Genomic DNA, 22,024 nt, shown 5'->3' with positions numbered 1-22,024 from the left:
TCCTCCTTATCTTTCCAATGATCTCCTGTGGCTCACCGTTTGTTACCTTTCTCATTTATATCTGCACACCCTTGGTGATTTACTCCAGCCTCAGGGCTTTAAATACCATCAGGTTGAGGGACGGCACTCAGATTTAGATCTCCACCACAAACCTCTTAATCGAACTCCAGATTCTTGTTCAACTGCCTATTCAAAATCTCCATTTGAATGTCCAATGGACTAGCCAATATGCGCCCAAATAAATTCCTTGTATCCATCCATGTTCTCTTCCATCTTAGTGCATAGAGACTTCATCCTTGTGACTGCTGTCAAAAACCTTGGACTCATCCTTGACTCTTTTCTTTCTCTCAAATGCCGTATCTTCCCATGAGATTCCTGCAAAATATACGCAGAATGTAACCACTTTTCATAACCTTCACTGCCACCACCCTTATCTGGAATATCATCTCTTTTCATTTTAATTACTTGTAATAGCCCCCTAACAGGTTCCGTACTTCTATCCTTGTGTGCCTAGAGTCTATTTTCAGCAAAACAAGAGACCAACAATTTATTCTTATTTTCAAACTGAAGTAAAATATACATAGGAGAGTATATGAAATACTCTAATAGAAATTGAGATAACGCATACATAGAAAGTGCATAAAATACCTTAATCTTAAGTACGCAACTGATTGATATTTTATATGCATATGCCTGTGTATACACCTGCTGAGATCAAAACAGAGGACATTTCCAGCTCACCGGTTTCCCCTGTTCTCTTTCTAAGTTTTACATCTCCAAAGTTCACTACCATTATAATTTCTGTTTTCATTGTCTAGCTTTGCTGATCTTGAATTTCATATAAATCGGGCATCACGTAGCATGTACTCTTTTGTCTAACTTATTTCACTCATCTTTATGAGACCTTCTCTGGCAGTCAGTTGATTAATCTGTAAAAAGGAGTTTTGGTCAAGATTGGGAACTGAAATTTAAAAAAAAAGTGATGTCCAGCTGCAACCCACAGAATTTCTGATTTGTGTGTTCTGGGGTTGGACACAGGGAATTAGTATGTTTTTTAAAAAATGCCAATGAGAATCTAACACGTAGCCTCTGGAATTGATGATCTCTAGTTTGCTGTTGTTGCTGTTGTTCCCTCATTTCTTCCATAAGTGCAAGGACTGATTCACCATCTTGCCTTCTTTTTTCCATTTTCCCTCAACTATGCACTGAGTATGCATCAAATACCAAATACCATGCTACACTGCTGAAACTACGCAAGTCGGCAAAACACAGTTCTTATCTCTCAGAGGCTTAAAATCTCAACAAACCCACATCTTCATAAGAGTAAAAATATAGCTGAATATATAAACATACCTATGAAAACTCATCAAAAAATCTCTATAAGTCCACAAACCAAATAGGGGGAATGAAGAAAGAGAGATTAAGAAAAGATTGACTTGGTCCAATAACCTAATAATTTTGAAATAGTAGTTAAAATTGGTCAAATAACTGGTTTCTTATCATATGTTGAATTTCAACTTGGTTTCATCTCTTTACTAATTTGTATGTCTAGACAAATTAATGGGGACTGAAAAGCTGTAATTTTTTTTTTCAGATATTAGAAACAGGGACACGTATTTTTTAAGGGCATCCTAAGAATTAGCTGTGATTACATAATCAGTATTTTGAACATAGTTTTCTGTGTTAGTCAACTTATTTTGTGAAAATCTTGCCGAGACCTTGCTTCTGAGGACAATTTTCCACTTTTTTATTAGCCATTTAATATAGTCACCTACCAAAAAGGCAATGTAGACATGGCAATGCTCTGCTCGTCTTTGGGGCAATGTTTTTTTCAAATTGTGGATTACCATCCATTAATGGAATCTGCAATCCATCTAGTAGGTTTTAACCAACATTTAAGTAGATTAAACAGAAGACAATACAATGTAGTAAAAAGCATCACAGTGACCTGAATTTAGTAAGGGTAATTATTGTTCCATTAAGCATTTGTTTCCATTATAGTTATGTATATGTATATTGGGTTGTGCTATTTAATGTATTTCTTGCTAAGAGTCCTAGCCAAAATTTTAGAAAATACTTTATTAAGGTACATAGTTATTTTAATTAAAATTTGACCCAAATTATTAGGTATTAAATTGTGATTTGAATTTTGATAGTTTGATATATGGTTCAAATAATATTGAGGAAAAATAGAACTGATTTCAATTACTTGAATCAATTTGATAAAAATCATTTCTTCTGTTTGCAGGTTACGAAAATTTTAGAGGTTTGGTCCAAAGAACAATTGTGATTTAATATGAGAAAAAATAATTAAAACAGTGTTTATAGTAGATATAATTAACTGGGGAATGTAGAAGGGTGATCTATTTGAAATAAAAACAGGGATGATGAGAAAATAATCTCTAGATTTTATTGAAATAAAAATAATAATTAACCAAAGTATTTTATTATATAGTTAAAAAATCCACTCATTTTAAAGTATGCCACCTGGCAAGGAAACTGATCATATAAATGTCATTTAACAAGATTTTTCAAAGCCATTTATTTTTACGGAGTTTTTTTTTTTTTTTCTGTGTGAAAAGTGTAGCATAGTATGTACGAACATGATTGAATTTATAGAAGGACTGGAACTCAGCAGGAAAATGATATATTTTCTTATGTTTACTATGCTGCTGCACTACTAGAAAATTAAGTTTGACCAATAAACAAATATTGTTAAATAAATGAGTTTTAATAAATTAGCCTTTAATAATCATATTGGAAACTCTATATTCAAGTACTTACTCTGTTTCTACTGCTTAGCTACTGTAGTAATAATGGGTAACTGAGTTAACTGGCTTAAATTGTTGGTGCCCATAATGAATGATTGTAAGAGAATATTACAAAAGGTTGAATACTCCTAATAAATAGATTCAAAAAGAATAAAGAGTATTTTTAATATTTTTTTTCATCTATTAGGGCCCTTTTAATTTTTTTCTTTTTTAATTGTGGTGCACTTTATTTTATATGCTAGTTAAATGTTAGACCAAAAAAGCTATCTTAAAAATTAATTACAGACTACTTACTAACCTTTTCTGGATATTCCAGTGAACTAGCCTGTTCAGTTATAATATAAATAACTAAAATTAGGGAATATTGTCCTGTTAACATTTTGCAGTATGTTACATGTGCATGGGTCACAGATCTTACTTTCTATAAAAACCATATAATTGCTATGGAATTAATAACATCAGGACTGTTACTACAAATACTTAAATATAAAAATATCCAATCCCCTTTCTTAATACTAATTATTTCAGTAATTATTTGGCATTTTGCTTTTCTTCATTTTTAATGGACCTGAAAAAAATTAATTTCAAAGAACGCTTTGGCTGGATACAGTAGAACACCCAATTTGCCTCATTTCTTCTTTTCTTTCCTCTTTCTGTCCTTCCTTATATAATCTTGTTTTCTAGTAGCAAAGTGAAATGTAAAGAAAGGAAAGAATTTGATGTGTATTTCAGCACCTAGCCTCATTGGATATTCAGATGCTGATGAGCAGAACAAGATTCATTAGCATGTTCAGCTCTATTCTTTTTTCAGTAGAATAAATTCAGTAAAACTTACTTTGCAGTAGATAGATATAAAAATCATTTTTTCTCAAAGCAAATGTGTATATTTTGGCTGTCTGTAGTTATTTTTAAGCAAAGAACATCTTATTGGATATTATTACTTAAATTTAATTTTTGCACAAAATTACATTTAAAAAGGAATGTAAATAGTGTGTCCATTTTTAAAGGGCAGATTCTTGAATTGATTTTTTCTTTTTATTTTCTTTAAAAGACATTTCGAACTTAGTACGAATCTAAGCTAGAGAGGACATTGGCAGAACCTTGTGTGTCCTCGTACATCATTTTGATGAGAATTTAAGAAGACAGAAAATAATACCTTGCCAAATTATTAACTTTAAATCTCTTGTTTACTTTAGAATATCAAGATTTATAAAATACCAGAAAACCCAGGGACTGACACAAAGAATTGTAACTTTCTAGCTTTCTACACTAATATAAAAGTCTTAGCTCTACAATTGCTGTATAACGTTATGACCTTTTAACTAACATAAAGCAGTCATTTGCTTATTTTATTTAATTTTATTTTATTGCTTCTCACTCTAAATGGTTACAAGCTGTACTTAAATCAACTATTTAAAGGCCATGGGCATCACTTTTTTAAATTGCAAAGGCAGTAACTATATTTAATCAGAGGATTACTCAACTGTAGAAATAAAATTTTTAAAATAAAGATTTGGTATGGTTTAGGATGAAAATATGCTTCATTTCTTTCATATTGTATTAACTATATTTAATCAGAGGATTACTCAACTGTAGAAATAAAATTTTTAAAATAAAGATTTGCTATGGTTTAGGATGAAAATATGCTTCATTTCTTTCATATTGTATTAATCCTTTCTCTGTCTTATCTTTTGGTATACTTAACATAGATTACTGGTTGAATCTCAGTTACCCACATTCTAACATTCTAAGACTCACGCATGCAACAGTCTCATCCTCTATGGATGCTTTTATTGAGACTTATTTGAAAAGCACAAAATCCGGTTTTATGTTAAGTAGGTGGGTTGCTAATCTTCAAGAATGTCATTCTTGTTCAAGCCTTTATGAATTGTTTGTGAGTACCACATTGGACAATGAAAGCTTTATACTCATTCTGCAATTAGCCAAAATAATTCTAGTTAAACTCTGGCAAAGATCTCTACTATGAAATGAATGTAAAGTATTCATTCTTTATCTTTCTTTCTGGTTTCATTCTAGCTCATGTATTTATTTAAAAATAATGCTCTAAGTTGCTTTTTCACTGCTTTTCATGTTGCAGATTGAAAATGTTGATGTCTGCCTTAGTTTTCTAGCAGCCAGAGGAGTAAATGTTCAAGGTTTATCTGCTGAAGGTAAGAAAAAGCGGGGTCGTCACAAATGGCATTGATGTTTCTTTAAATATTTTTTGTAATGTAAAAAATGTAATGTTGGAGTAGATGGCTCCTTAATACATTAAAGGAAATTGGCAAAGTTTCCAAAATCATGGAAACATAAACATAATTGTGATTAATGTATGCCTTATTTAAATATTTTCCATACGTTGCCAGAACTCTTCTTTTCATGACCGAGTATATGGGAGGAGAGTGAATGAATGAAACTTCTTGATGTTATGACTAGTTTATGGTATTTTTAAGTTCTTAAGTAGATGTATGGGTGATTAGATAAATGCCGGATAACAGATGAACATAAATACAGGTAAGATAGTATAATTAATGCTCAAATATTATTTTATCAATAACATTTCTATAATATAATCATGTTGATGGTGATACTCAAAAATTTTAGTGGGTTTGAATGTCACTATGAGTTCTTAGATAATTAGCACTAATGGTATTAATAACTGTTATATGTAAAGGTTTTAAATCATCAATAGTTTGAAAGATCATCACTAAAATTGAAATGTAGCCAAGTGGGAAAAGATTGAACTAGTTTTGTCATCTTTTTTGTCTGAGCCTCTTTTCCTTCCACATATAAAAGGTGGCAAAAGTTTGCAAAAACTTGCCATATGTAACACAAATTTTGTCATGCCAAAGAAAGTAATGTTTCAGTTTCTTTTATCTTTATATGCTATGATTAAAAGGTGGCAAAAGTTTGCAAAAACTTGCCATATGTAACACAAATTTTGTCATGCCAAAGTAAATAATGTTTCAGTTTCTTTTATCTTTATATGCTATGATGTGTCAGCCCCAGCACAGGTATATGCTATGATGTGTAATTAAATTACACGTTTAATGTCTTAAAAGCTTAGGTTCAAACCTAACTGGTGGTTCTGTTACTTCAATTGAAATGTGAATAAAATGCCCCAGGATAATAGTTTGCTTTCTAAGTGGAAAAAGGCAGGCTGGAAATGCTACCATTTGTTCATTTTATGTCTCTTCCTTCTCACATGACAATCTTTATTAAAATAAGCTTGCTGATTTTCGTTCATCTTTTAAAAATATACGAATGTTCAAAAGTGATAAATTAATTAAACGTGATCATAAAAACAAGAAAAATTTAAAAACTATTTAAACAAGATCATTCATGTTTATAGGAGAAAATTAATACTTTGTCCTGGTTGTCTCAGATTGATCAAGCCAACTCTTCTATATTACAGAAAGTGTAAGGAAGGTCTGGAGGTTAAAAAGAACAACCCCGAGGTTAATTTTATGTGAATAGTTTCACTGTAGTTTGGATGACACTATAAATCTCAAGAGAGCAAGAAATCCTATCGTTTGTTAATGTTCCTAAACTCTATAAGGGGACATAAAACCTTGACCACAGAGAAGGATGTATTTTATTGCCAACAGCAAGTTTTATTTAAAATATGATTATATGTTCTGTAGTTTTCAGGCCAAAACTCAGCAAGATATGCAGTCCAGGTAAGGAAAGGAAGCAGGGAACGTGTTTAAAATTAGTTTGTCTGTATACAACTTGTTTTTAATAACTTATTGTTTATGAGTTTGAAAAAGTACTTATGTAGTTGTATGAGTGCCATCGGATTATTTGACTAGTGTCATAGAAGATAAAACCACTTTTCTTTTGCTTGGACAAGCAACATCTATCATCTTTTAGGTAAATATTTTTGTTTGTTTTCTAATGACGATTGTTGTTCTGTATCAAAGTGTGTGAAATGTCTTTGGTGGAAGTAATGTGATATGGCTACTTCCTTCTACAGATTACTTTAGTATTTAGAATGTGCTCTTGAGTTCTACTCTCTCATTGTGTAGTTATCTTTCATCGATGTTTTTGATTGATTAAATCTGTCAAAAATTTCAGGTATGTTATACATAGGAGTTTGAGTGTTTGAAAACATATTGTTTCTGATATGAGATTGTGTATGTGTGTATGTTTATATGCAAATGCGTGTATGTGTTTGTCTAGCTTGAGTCTATTGGCACACGTGGACACAGCCTGGGGTAGGGTGCTCCCAAATCATAGCAGCTTCCTTCTCTCTTCAATTACTGCTTTTTTCCAATTTGGAATTTTATCAGTCAATGTTCAACCAGAGAAACAAAATCAATAAGAGATACATACTAAGAGATTTAATGTGAAGAATTGGCTTATATGATTTAGGGGCCAGATAGGAAAGTATGAGATCCGAAGGGCAGCCCATCAGGAATGGCAAGGAATAGCAATGTGACACTTTCTTGTCACAATCTGAAATTGCTATGCACAGGGAGAATTTCTTGTCTCAAGGAAGCATCAGTTCTGCTTTTAAAACCATTCAACTGGTTAAATCAAGCTCTCCCAGATTCTCTAGGATCACTTTCTTTATGTGTAATCAAGTGATTATGGACTTTAATCACATCCCCAAAATATCTTCACAGCAACACCCAGATTAGTGTTTGATTAAGTAACTGGGACTGTAATCTAGCCTAGGTGACATATCAAAAAATGTCATAGAATGAAACTTAATTTGACAAATTTCACACAAACTGCTGCATTTGTTGCTAAACAATGACAGAGGTATCAGTCAGTTAGCTCTGTTGCATAAATAGCTATGATTGTTTTTCTTAAGGAGAGAGAATGTGAAGATACTCATCATCTTAAAATATATATACATAAACAAATGTAAATATTTAACTTTTTCCATGTTAGAATCTGCTCTATCCACTCTTAAAACATAATACTCAGTTTACCTTGAGTTTATTTTTGGTTATTAGTGCTGAGTCAAAAAAAATTAAAATAAAATTCCAAAATACATTCAGGAATCACCTCCCACTTACTGTCAATTGTTCAAATGTTTAGAAATCATCTTCTTTTTCAGTGGACCACAAACCCTCATGTGAAACTTGTTTCTCGCTTTATATGAGGCAATATTTCTTTCTCTATATAACCATGTGAATTCCTTTTCCTTTGGCAGACTTTTACTCAACAGTGAATTTTTAAATCAAGGAAAATTATAATTTTTAACAAAAAATATAGCATAAAGTTCATGGAGTGATGGGGAATATTTTTTATTATTCAATAATGCAGGTTGTTTTGTTGTTGTTCTTTAAGCTTGTCTTGGTTTTTGGTGATTTCAAGTGAAATTGTCCAGGAGTCAAAATGAAAAAAAATTCTCTGTAGCGTAAAATCTTTGGATTTCCTTCAGAATAGAGAATGAGAAAATAGGAAACATTGTTTTTTATTTATTATTTGTGTCTGTGTATATGGTTAGTATAAAGAGACCTCCATTTTGAAAAGTGCCAGAAATATATCCTAGAGTTTGGTTCAAGCAATTTGAATGGACAAGAAGCAAGAATAATGGCTGAAGAAATAGTGGAAGTAAAATGATTTTGTATAAAGCATGTTGACTCTGGAAGTGATATGGAATATCATTTGTGTTGCTTTAAATTATTCTGTTTCCATATCTGCTATGTAAAATTTCTTGCCCAGAAGTTTTTGATAGTTATGACCAATTTGGGGAAATGTTTATTTTTCTACTTTTCTTGTTGGATTATATGGCTGTTATAAAACTGTAGGGTATTTAAAACTATAAAGCCATAAATAATAGCCATGATTTTTACACCATTTTGGGGATGGCTGTCTTATTTTTTATCATTAAATGTTATGAAAAGTATTCTCTCACCAGTGTCTTTTAAGACTGCGGTAGACAGATAATTTTTCTCCTGATAAATTGGATTTAATTACTTTTTGAATCAATATTTAATTTAATAAATGTCTGTAGAATACTCGTTTTACTACACACAATACTTACAACCCTGATATACAGAAGTTCAAAGTCTCTGATTTTCTAAAATTTGTTATATGTTTTGAAGAATATTATATTATATTTCAGAGATCAATTCTTATTTTCATTCATATAGATTTGGTATATTGAATTAGTCTATGAAATAGAATTTATGTGGACTCACCTGTGACAATCAATATTTTTTAAGCATTTTCAAAAGTCCATAGCAATAATATACATTGGTAAGTAATACAGTGTCTATGTGTCAGAAACAAGATAATTAATGTAGCAAAATTATCTAGTGACACATTTATCTTCATTTGCTGGAGGTATGAATCATAAATCATGGTTTATGATGCCTTTCTATTGATTTCAAAGTCTTTCCAAGTAAATAGTTTAAATGACAGCCTCAATATTTTTCTAGACATTTAACCAGAAAACGTTCTTATATTTTTTTCTGTAGGCTAATAAAAAAATTTTAGGGCACATTGTTTCAGTTCAGTGAGAGTGTTTTTGTTTTGTTTTCTTTGTTTAAAATAAATTGGCATAATTGTATGTATTTCCACAATATTTAGTTTATACATTAAGAATTTTTAATTTGGTTTTGCTATTTTGAAAATAACTCCAGATGTTTTCAATCAATTTAAACATCTTTCATTTAAACAAATTTTAATCTAAAGGTTAACAATTAAAATATACAAGAGAGAAAATAAAACATGGACCAAGAGGAACAGAATGTGGGTAACAAACTCTCATTTATGGTCTCTTGACTCCCTTTCCACCCTCGTGTGTGTATGTTTATGGGTATGTAGGTGTGTGTGCATACCTGCAAGCATGAATGCACATGTGGGTTCAAATATGCATGTGTGGGTGTGTGTGCGAATGTGCATATATGTATGTCTTGTTCATGTAGCACCTAGAGCTCTAATTATTAATAGTTCACGTCTGGAACTTGGATCCCGGTTCCACCACTTCCTACTTGTGTGATTTGGGGCAGTTTACCTAACTTCCCTGTGCTTCCCAGTTGTTAAAAGGGAAAAAAAATGGCACTATTCTTAGGAAGTTGTTTGGGGGACTCAGTGGGTCAGAACATACAAAACACTTCGAACATACTTGGCACATGTCACTCTCGTGCTGAGAACCCTGCAAATGGTCTGGAATAGTGCAGGTGTGCTCTCACCTTAGGAATGTGCTCAAGCCAATTCCTCTGCCTGGAATGCTCTTCCCCTGCTAGCCACTTGTCTAAATCTTTCACCTCCTTCAAGTCAACTGCTCAAATGTTGCCTTCTCAGTGATGCTTAACTTCAACCACCAGACTTTTAATACTACAGTCTGCTCATCTGCACTCCCTGTTGTGCTTTGCTGTACTTTTTCTTTTTTTCTGCAGCTCTAATCACCCTCTAATTTATAGTTTACTTATTTATTACATTCATCATCTCCACTTACCCCACTCTAGAGTGTAAGCATTGTGAGGACAGCAATATTTTTCTATTTTGGTTACTGCTATACTTCAGGAAATTAGCACAGAGCCTTATGCAGAGTAGTTCCTCAATAATTATTTTTGAAATGAATTAATATAAGAATTAATGAATCTGTATTATAGCTGCTTCTAATTTTAAGCAGGAACACCTTAGATCTACAATTAAAAGTATAAGTCATTTAAAATTAAAATTGTATGTATTTATAAAATCAGTGTAATAAAGATAACTGAAGATATATTCTTGATTTGGGGTTGGTCACGATATTAAACTACAATTAGTTTCAATATGATTTATAGTGGAATCAGATTACTCAGATACATGGCAATCTTTGCCCCTATTCTAATTGACCCATGTCACATTCTTCTTAGATCTTTTATCTATTTATTATAGATATTAGGTTCTCTTTCGTTCAGTTGTCATTCCTGGTAATTACTGCTGCCAATGTGGCTGCCTCTACGAGTATGCCCCACAGCTCCTTTCCTGGTACCATGGGATAAAAATGCAGGTACCAAGACTGTTAGCATTTTGGATATCATAAAAAATAAACAGGTGACATGAATGAAGTGCTTGGGCTATTTAATGTCACTTACAGCCTAAATCCATTTATGTTTGTAACTCCTTACTTCTCTGTAATGTTCTCCTCAGATGAGCCAAATAAGATAACTTATCTAGTATTTAGAAATGAGGCATCTAATTTGTAGTTAATCAACCATTCTCTGACCTTTTTTTCAGTTTTAATTACAAAGTGGTAAAAAATATTGGTGCCATAACTAATCTGACACACAAGTATTGTCTTGAAGATGTTCAGATTACTAATCAATTTTGTTAATAAATATTATTAATGTAAAAAATTGCCCCCATATTGTCAATATAATTTAATGTTATAAGGGGGAAAACTATATAAAGCCAAATGCTTCTGAATTAATACCAAATGGCCTTGTTTATGTGGTTTTAATTAACGACACAAGGGAAATCTTATTTTTTGATCACGGCTCAGCTTTATCATTTGACTTGAATTGCTCACTTGTAGCAAAGTATCCACTTTAATACAGTATCAGTATTAAAAGAAAGCTGGGACTCAGATTCTAAATTACTTAAATCCTTCACAAATATTTGGTTATATTTGGAGTGATAAGACTTCATTAATCAAGTCATTAATTCCCAAATATTTAATATACTTTATTTATAAATCAGATTTTATGTATGTCAGAGATCTTTGGATTGCTTTTACGTGGGTAAAAATTAAACATTTTTATAACTTATAAAGTGTTAAGCACCCTATTTGTGTTTATCTAATACAAAAAAAAAATAAAACTAGTTCCTTCAATATTTTTGGATTTTCTTCTTATTTTTCAAAGGGCAATTAAATGCCCTCTCTCTAATCAAGTGGGGAAATATTAGAAATATTTTAATATAAAGTGATACAAATCTATGTAAGAGTTGGAATCATAGTTATTTTCTATAGTATTAAATGGGAGATGGAGGAAATCCTATTTCTTATTGTAGAAAAGAAGGTGAAGATGAATCCTAAAATTTTCAAATTCAGAAAATTTCTTTCCACCAGAAAGCATGTCTTAGGCATTTAGGATATTTCTTTTAGTCATACTTGTTCATATGTTGTATTTTGACAATGAGAGTTCTAGTTGATGATAAAGATAAAAGTTAATGTCACTAAAACCGTGTATAGTACCTGGAACAAGGAACCAGACAACAATGTCCAGCAAATAAATGCATGATATTCTCCTAAGAATATCTGTTAAAATATTATAGTGAAAAAAATTATAAAATGAAAATTTATTTTCTTATGTACAGATCTGGTTATACAGGAGGTGTTAGGATGATAGTATATGAAAAAGATGATGTTTTTTATTTGCTAGCAAAAACGAGGTGATTTTTCTTAAAATGCGGCTTTTTAGCTTAATTTTTGTCCATATTATTAGATCACTTTTTTATCCTCTTTTTAAATAGTTGGAGAATTTTACCAATTTACAAATAGTGATTATTAAAGCACATGAATAAATAGTTTAAATTTATGTGTTATGGAATGAAAACATGTAAAAAGAAAAAAATTGAATGTGAAAGTGGATCAAGAAGTTGCATAGAAAAATAGAAGTGGCAAAGGCAGTGATGTTGATAAATCTTTCTGAATTAAAAAAAGTTATTTGGGAAATTTGGGAGATTAAGATCTTCGAAAATGATCATTTGTCCTTTTGATTTTCATTTTGTGGGAGCAAATCAACAATGTGTTCACTTTCAGTTAAGATGAACTTGCTCCTACAGGACTCACGAGTTGGGTTGCAGAATCCCAGGGACGTGTTCTCTGAGTGACTATTCCCTTTACAGCCCCTTTCCAAGGTTCCCGTGACCCCTACCACACACATTGCTATTGGAACCCTCTTCTCATTGAGGACATTTGCCTTCCGGGGTTTCTTTTCCAGGAAACATCATTTCCTTCTGGGAGATTCACTCTGAAACTGGGACAGTTTACAGCTTTTTGGCCTAGGGTTATAAATCTTGAAAAGTATATAAGTAAGTTTAATTTAAGATGACAGGAAGCCTCTGGTAATTCAAGCCCTCATGAACCTGGCTTCAATTAGTTGCTTAACTCAGTTCTGTGCTGTGGCATATAGTGTGTTCTTTTAAAAAGTCAGTGAATCAATTAAACTATAAGCAAAACAAAACAAAGCAAAACAAAAATAGGAGAGACATTTATGAATCTAAAAAAAAAAAAATTAAAAAACAGGATTTGTTTCCATTCCTTGAGAGAAGTAATTGAAGAGAAAAACATTATTATTTAATTGACTGAATTTGGAAACCAAGAGTGTATAATATTATAGAGAAAGCATGTATGTGCATGTGTGTATGTGTGGTTATGTTTTGTGCTTTCATTACACTACTAAAAAGTTTGACAACCATTGGTGCTTCTGTTGTTACAGATGAAAACACATCTATGTAGTTTTGGTGATTTTAGAGTCAGGCAAACATGGGTTTGAATCCCTCCCGCCAATTCCCAGAGGAGTGGCGTTGGACAAATGATTTTAACTTGCTCAAATACCAGTGTTCTTACCTCTAATATTGGAATGGTGATAACTTCCTCATAAGGGTGTTGAGGAAGACCACATGAAATAATTTATGCATAGAATGCCTACTTAGCACACCCTTAACATAATAGACACTCAAACCAGCTATTTTCATCTTCTTCTCTCCCACTTAAGATCATATTACATGTATAATAAAATGTTTTGACCTACGCTAGAAACCTTAAGTCAGCCTCATCACTGACTTGAAAAAGGGAAAAAACATTTTTTTCACATTCTCTAATCATGTCTCTTCATTTCACTTCTTTTTTTTTTTTCCTTTTTGTCTCTTTTTTCGTGTCCGGCAACGGACCGGACCGCAACCCTCAGTGTCGTGCCCGTACCGGACCAGGACCGGCAACGGGATCACAACCCTCAGTGCTGTGCCCGCCCCTCGCTCAGCCAGTGAGCGGAACCGGTCTGTATGTGGGATCCAAACCCTCGGCGGGAGCGCCGCCACGCTCCCAAGCGGCGCACTGTAGCAGTGCGCCACCGGGCCGGCCTCTTCATTTCACTTCTAAATTATGTTAAATGTATAAAGATAATTCAAAGTAATACAATACCCATGATTAAAATTAACAGCCTAATAAGGCTCAGCCCTTCCAATGCCCAGTGTAACTTCACAGAGGTAATCCCTTTAATTATTTTAGATATTTCCTTTAGTAGTTATTCCTACATAGCTAAATAAAATACTTCTACCATTAGTTTTTATTCATCTATTTGGTAACTATATTTTGATTCACACTTCCCCATCTCCACCCCATTAATTTATTCAACAAATATGTAGTATGTTTCAGATGATCTTCTAGGTACTGGAGATATAGCAAAGGAAAAAATAGATTAAAAAAAAACCATTGCTCTCTTGAAGCTTCCTTTCTAGTGATGGGAGACACACACTAAAAAATTAATTAAAACGTATACCAGTAATTTGACAGAGAAAAATCAGAAAAGGGAAAATCGGGTGTATTGGAGTCATATTTTTGCAAACTTAAATAGGATACTGAGGAAAGTCCTCCCTCAGGTGGTGACACTGAGTGTAGAAAGTGGGAGAACATGCCGTGAGTTATCTTAGGGTGGAGTGTTTCAGACTGATAGAAGAATAAATGCTCAGACCTTGAGTTAGGAGCCTGTCTGGTTCATTTCAAGGAGGCAAAATTTCCCAGTTGGGCCGAATCAGAGGAAAAGAGGCAGAAGAAAAATAGGATATAATTTAGAGAAAGACATAGAAGACATTAGTATGGCCCTGTGGCCACTGTAAGGACTTTGGCTTTTAATCCTGAAGAGATGGAAAACTACTACGTGCCCTGAGGAGACACACAGACAGGCATATAAAGGAAGGCGTCTCTTCAGCTGCTGTGTTAAGAATAGAGTGTAATTGGGAAAAGGTGATAGAAATGAGTCATGTAGAAAAGCTTGTTCTACCATGGTGAAAGTGGAGAGGGGAAGTTAAATGCCAAATGTATTTTGAAGGTAGTGTCAGTGGAATAAGCTGACAGATTTGCAACGGAATTGGTAATCAGAAAGGAGACTCTAACGTTGTTAATATTAGCTGTTAGAAAAATGGTGTTCCATTTACAGAAATTGAAAAGAATGTGGGAGGAGCAAGTTTGGTAGGGAGAAGGTCACTTATCAACATGTCAATTTTGAAATATCCGAGAGACATATCTAAGGGTAATTATTAAGGAGGCCATTGAAATTACAAGACTGGAATTTAAGGGACAGGTATAGCTTTTAGGTAAGAAATTCTGGAGGCGTATGCATGTAGAAACTATCATATGAGACTAGATACAATAAAGACACAAAAATCTGTGCATAGATGGAGAAGATAAAAGAACTGAGGCCTTGGATGAATAGCCCACCGATGCTTAGCAGTCAAGGAGATAGCAAGACCTGGTTGAGGAGACCAGAAAGAGTCAGCCTGTAAAGCAGGAAGAAAACCAGGAAAACCTGGAGTAACGGAAAGCAAATGAAGTGGGATTCCAAGGATGAGAGAGAGAACAATGGTAATCGTTTATATGTAGCTCCTACTGTGTTCCAGTCACCACTCTAAATAGCTTATAGGTATGTTCACTCTTTTAATCCTCACTGCAACCCTATGACACAGGTACTATTCTTAATCCTACTTTTTAGGTAAGAAAACTGAAAATGGGAGGGCCAGTTAAGTTGCACAAAGTTTTATGGAATAATCTGTAAATTGAATCCAGGCAATCTGGCTACAGAGTTTGTGTTTCTGATCGTTATCTATAGGACCTCAATGCGTTGAATATTACAGATAAGCAGGATGAGTCCTGAGAACTGACCCACGGATTTTGCACCGGAGGCTTTGATAAGAGCTATTTCAGTGTTTCAGTGGAGTAGTTGCTGCACTGACATGATTGGAATCTGTCTAATGGAGAATGGGAGGGAGGAATTGGGGATAGTATACACAGTTTTTATTTGTCAATTAAAAAATGATTGTAAATATGGACAGGTCTTTCTAGAAGCGCTTCTAACATAGTTATAATCTCTTCTCCCTTAGTTCTTTTATTGCTTAACTTGGTAGCTTTATATAACAAAATAATATTTTTTAAATCAACAGTAGAGTGTCTTTTGGCATTGTATTTTGTAAAACACAAATATTAACACTTCTGTTCAGTTCCCCCCATCTAGTAATAATTTCCAACCTCTGTCATCTTCACTTTTATTTTTTGTTATCAATGTTCATAAGATTTACATTCTATTTTGTACACATACATGATTCTTCCAGGTTCCTAGTATAATTTGATTCCAAAAGTTGAAAACCAATGGAATATTTATATAACAGCTATTAGAACTATGTTTTGCAGAATCAAGATGTATACTCTAATTCTTAACTATTAAAGACCTTACTGAAAGTATAGTGAAAGTTATTTTTTTTTTTTTTTGCATTTAAGCAAAATGGTAGATAACTTTGAATATAGGCCAGAGTTCACTTTATGATGCTGTGGAGGGATCAGTTTAAGTAAACCAAGGGATTTCTGTATGCCAGAATATTTTTTTTTCTGGGAAATATTAAGTTATTATAGTTTAAAATGCTTCTTGTTTGTTTGGATGGTTAGTTAGGTTTTGTTTTGTTTTGGGTTTTTTTGTTCGCTTTTGACTATGACAATGTCTGACTGTGGAGTAGTCATTTCTTTTGTCTTTCTCTTTTTGTGTATTATAGTTTAAAATGCTTCTTGTTTGTTTGGATGGTTAGTTAGGTTTTGTTTTGTTTTGGTTTTTTTTGTTCGCTTTTGACTATGACAATGTCTGACTGTGGAGTAGTCATTTCTTTTGTCTTTCTCTTTTTGTGGCTCTTTTACCTCATCTGTGATTTCTTTGTCCAGTTTTTCTCCTTGTTCTACACCCCATGTACACACCAGGGCTAGGCTTCCCTTACTTTCCATTCACATTCCTAAATTTATTTTTGATTTTTCAAAATATGTTGAAATCTCTTGTGCATTGATGGTCCCTGTCCTCTATCCTGTTCTCCTTCATGTTATGAATTTGAATCTTTATTATTATCAACATGTTAGTGGCATCACATTAGGGATAAGAGAATAATACATGAGTTTGAGTCTCAGAAGGCATGAACAGAAAGACTCATTCTTGGTTCTAATAATTGTTTTTGTTCCTTAATAAAATCAAACTAATGAACTGTGCTTAATTTTCTATACATAAAATAAAAAATATTATAATTATACTCTATGTTTCCAGGGGAATTTTGAGAATATGAGCACATTTTAAAGTATTAGACTGACTCTTAATTTAGATAATTCAAGACATGCTTTTTGATGTAAATGTATAGATAAAAATAATGGTGAACCAGTGTTTTCTAATTTAGTCTGTCTTTTTCTGATGTGAAATGTGTATCAGCATAGAGTTTGGATTCAGGATAACTAATTTATGGTTGATTTATTTAAAATTTTACCACTGAACATTTTGATGTCCTGTTCGTAAATTTTATGAACATTATTTTTCCCAAGCACTAGAAATTTGGTACAAACTACAGGTAGCTGATTTTTTGTATTATGAGGCACTCTTGTCTCAAATAGAGCACAGATAATATAGACTCGATTATTTACTTGCAATTTTACATCATATAAAATTATTATATATTAATCTGTTCTCTGCTAGACTGTACCTCAAATTTTCTACTCATTGACTTACGAAGGAAAAATGCAACTGTCTGAAAGACTATAAGAAATCATGTCAATATGACCATTGAATTATTTTTCTGTAATCGATGTACATGGAAAAGGAAATTATAATCGGGGGGTGACTGGGTGTGCATGGAATTTTACATAGGGGACTTACACATTTCAGCAGCTGAAATAGTCTTACCCATGAGATGCTCAAGGGTCCATCTTTTATAAAGCATACTTTCAACATTTGCCTCCTCATGTTCTCTGTGCTCCCACTTCTGGCCATCCCTCAGTGCCTCGCCATTTCTGATTGACCTCTCAGTGTCATAAGACTTATAAGAAAATTCAGCCTTCTCTCCCTGCGAGGCTGTGGGGCAGACTCTGTAACCAACCTCCCTATCAGAGGTGTTTTGAGACCTCAGGCACCGCTTAATAATATAATGCTGATTGAATTGATTATATTTGCTTTGCAGTAAATTGGGAGTATCCCAGTTGTAAGGACTCAATAACATAGACTTTCACATAAGTCTTTACATAATTTATAGACACGCATTTATTTAATTATTTTATAAATGTGATAATGAGAGGTCATTTTCATGAACATATATAGTAAGAAATAGTTTGTTAACATGTTTTGTGCCAACTACAATGGTTTGTAAGTCTTTCGAAGTATTAAATAATCCAACTTTTCACTAATCAGGATTGTCTTTGCCAAAGTTAGTTTAAATTTTTAGTTTAACAAAATAGCTTTGTCTACCATTATTCAGGGTTTAATTTTTTAAGGTGGTTCAATTAAAACGAACTTTTGCAATGGATATTTGAATGTGTTGAGATGTAACTTTACTCCATACTAAAAATTGTAGATGGAAAAATATCCATGGAACAACATAGTGTTTTAAGCTCTGTGTAAGTAAAAGCATTGTGGAAAATCTAATTTATGGTAACACTGTGAGAGAAATATGAGACTGGTTTCCTGAGTTCTCCTTTATCTTGAAGTTTGACATTCCTAAAAGAGCAAAAGACTTTGATGCTGTAATATCTTATACAGGCATCTCCCTCTTTAGTTACTGTTTTGAGATCTCTCAAAAGCAGACCATGCAGGTGGCCTTATTAACTGTCTGTAGAAATTTAAGATAAGACAGAGGCTATAATATATTTTCATACCATATTTTACTAATGGGATAAGTTATCACAGTAACCTGTCTCAAATGCAACAGGATAATATTTCAGCCACCCAGATACTAAAAAGAAACACATGTGGATGAAAGCTAAGTTTCTGACTCACTTATGGATTAGGCAATAACTGTTTTCAGTGAACTCTTAGCAAAATTTAAGTATAGAGACAAAGTATTTTAGCACATACTCTGAAGCAAGTACAGTTGTTGCAAAGTGTCTTAAATATTTTTGAAGGAGCATATATGGTTCTGAGGTATAAAGTATGTATTTGCTGAAGTGGCTAAATACTCTTTCTTTGAGCTATTAACTTGTCAGTTGATATTTTATACCAGTTCACAAGGATCCTGCAAAAGGGAAAATCTTTAACCTAAAGGAAGAATTTGGTTTAAGAAAATCTTTAAATCTTAATTCTGAATACATCTTTTCATTTCTACCCTGAACAGTCATAGAATATATAAGGAGATACTTGTATATTTCAGTTTATCTCAGTCTTAAAAATCTTTACTGAATGGGCTTTTCTGTTTTCAATGTTTGTTCTTTTGTCTAAAAATCCTTAGCATAAGACTTGTAGAAATATATGTCAGTATAATATATCTCGGGTAACTTATTCTCAATTTTTTTCAAGCCATTTTCAGTGAATTTGAAAGGAAATAATCCTTGCCTTTTAAACACAGTAAACATTTTATGAAAGAGAATAAAATTGGGAGGTAAAAATTGCCCACTAAAACCCAAACCCAAGGAATTTCTGACTTCATATTCTGAGGTTTGTTTCATTGTATCCTTGTGAATAGTGCTGTTAAATGAACAAATATGATGTGATGATTAAGCATGCTTTTCTCTTCCTTTGTTAAACAAGAGAACTGCATGTCTGACTGTACAGGCATTTTGTATAGGGATTTCCACTTTTATCCACTTGACTTTCCAAGACACAATTTTTTACTAGTAAATAAATTTTCTATAAAATCTCTTAATAAAGATGAATACAAAGATGAAGAATATTAAAGACCTACATAATATGAAAGATTGCCTTTACTTTCTACTTTGATCTGACAAACATGGCTTTTTCAACTACTTTCGTATTAAGTACATTTTAAAAATTACTGTTTTGTGCCTGGTTTTTATGTTTTGATGAACTGACCACCATCTATCTAGTTGAGCAGAGTCAATGCATACATAGCATGTGGCTTAATGAAAGACAATATTGTTGCTAGTGATCCTTTTATATATTACGTTAGAACCCAGTGTTCATTTTTATTGGTGATTTGAAAGGTCAAAGGTAGTCTTTTAACCAATAAATTTGGTCCCTAATATGTGCCAAGAGTTGTGCTAGATGCGCAGTTGAGATGGTGTGATGTTTTTACCTTTCAAGTTGCCCACAATCTTATAGAGGACCTAGATTTTTAAGCAGAAATTTCAATAAAATGAGTTAACTAATCTAACAGCGTACAAGTTACTCAGTCACAAGAGTGAGAGGAAAGAGCAGTATGAAGTTGCTGACAAAAGAAATGCCATTTCACATTCATGAAACAGTAACTATTTGGCAGAGAAAGTTTAAGTAGAAGTGCATTCTGGACATCTGTTGCTATTTTTAAAGAAAACACCCCACAGTCTATTGAGCAGTATGAAGTTGCTGACAAAAGAAATGCCATTTCACATTCATGAAACAGTAACTATTTGTCAGAGAAAGTTTAAGTAGAAGTGCATTCTGGACATCTGTTGCTATTTTTAAAGAAAACACCCCACAGTCTATTGACACAAATGGTAATCATGTTATTATGCTCATGGAGTTTGTATGCTAAAAGAAATCAGACACGGCACAGAGATGCTCCACTGTATCTGAGGCATCTACTGAGGAAAACTGGAATGACTGGGGTGTCACAAACTGCTGGGAAGCAGAGCATCTCTAGCTGGAGAATTCACTTCCAAGATGATTTCTTCACTCTCAGTTCTGGCAGCTTAACTGGAATAGAGGTTGCACATGGCCACTCAAGCATGGTGGTCTCAGGAATGTCATACTTCTTACATGGTGACTCTATTAGTGGAAGCAGTCACAAACCCACCCAGATTCAAAGAGGGTGTGAATAGAACAAAGATATCACCTCTCAATGGAAGGAGTATCAAAGAATTTATTATAGCTCTGTGTTGATACTGTCACAGGATATAAAGAGAGAGATAATAATAGAGAACTAGGGACAGATCAATTTATGGAGCCTGTGAATTCTATGCCTAGGAGCTGGGACTTATTTCCTGTATCAAAAGGTAAATTTCTTTGGAGATTGTTCAACAGGAGAAAAATTAGACAACTTATAATCTAGAAAGACTGTCCTGGTAACAGGGTAGAGAAAAGTCTTACTTTGGAGGAGGAATAGAGAGGTACACTGCAGCCGAAGTGGCAAGAGAGTGAATAATTTAATGTTAGTTGACAAGAGAGTCTGTCTAGAACAATAGGTTTGGTCACCAATTGGAGGTAAGGGTGAATGAAAATCATCATATTTATATTTTTTTTGACTGATTGGATGGTGATATATTTCAATAAGAAAAAAATAATAATGCAATAGTGAAAACAGATGAGAGAAAGGAGGTGAAAAGAAAAAAGTTGAGCTTTGGCCTTCCCAGGGTTGAGATTTTAATGGGCCTTCTAGATGATGGTGTCTAGTGTTTGGTTCTGGAGCCCAGGGGAGGGACCATGGCCAGAAATATAGACCTGGGACCATTAGCTGAGAGTGTTTTATGGATTGTAATGACAGAAATGGAAGAGATTGCTCAGGAAAGGAGTATAAAGCTAGGGGGAAAAGGAGAGCTCAGCACAAAACCCTGGGGATCACAAACATTTATGGGTGAAGTGAACAAAGAGGATGTTCTTTTTGTTTGTTTTGCAAAGTATTCAGAGTTATGGTAGCTTTTTTGCTAACTTCTAAAGGCAGATTATTTTTCTATTGAGTAATGCCTCATTTTCTGAGACATTCTATGCTTGTCTTTCAAATGATTTGTAAAGTCTAGAATACAAATTTAATGCATAACTCTGGGTATATACCCAGAGGAATGGAAATCATCACGTCAAAGGGATACCTGCACTCCCAGGTTCATCGCAGCTCTGTTTACAATAGCCAAGACATGGAACCAATTGAGATACCTGCACTCCCATGTTCATCGCAGCTCTGTTTACAATAGCCAAGACATGGAACCAATTGAAATGTCCATCGATGGATGATTGGATAAGGAAACTGTGGTATATATACACCATGGAATACTACTCTGCCATAAAAAAGAATGAAATTCTACCATTTACAGCAACACAGATGAGTCTGGAGAAACTTATGTTGAATGAAATAAGCAAAGCACAGAGGGATAAATACTGCATGTGCTCACTCATATGTGGGAGCTAAGAGAGAAAGAAAGACCA

At 33.3% G+C, this 22,024-nt stretch overlaps 1 protein-coding gene across 1 annotated transcript in view; it reads left to right on the top strand.

Annotated features, from left to right (window-relative positions):
• Window positions 1-6,424: 6,424 nt before the first annotated feature.
• The window catches only part of NAV3 (neuron navigator 3), a 241,905-nt gene continuing 226,305 nt past the window's right edge, over window positions 6,425-22,024 (top strand). Inside the window, exon 1 of the mRNA XM_008576825.1 lies at window positions 6,425-6,451. Within this exon, the coding sequence (XP_008575047.1) occupies window positions 6,441-6,451 (11 nt within the window). The 5' untranslated portion in view covers window positions 6,425-6,440. The remainder of the gene's footprint in view (window positions 6,452-22,024) is intronic.

The sequence above is a fragment of the Galeopterus variegatus genome, unplaced genomic scaffold (genome assembly GCF_000696425.1).
Source record: "Galeopterus variegatus unplaced genomic scaffold, G_variegatus-3.0.2 Scaffold1411, whole genome shotgun sequence".
Classification (NCBI taxonomy): Eukaryota; Metazoa; Chordata; class Mammalia; order Dermoptera; family Cynocephalidae; genus Galeopterus; species Galeopterus variegatus.
The sequence above is the reverse complement of the archived record's forward strand: the minus strand, read 5'-3'. Positions and strand labels throughout refer to the sequence as shown.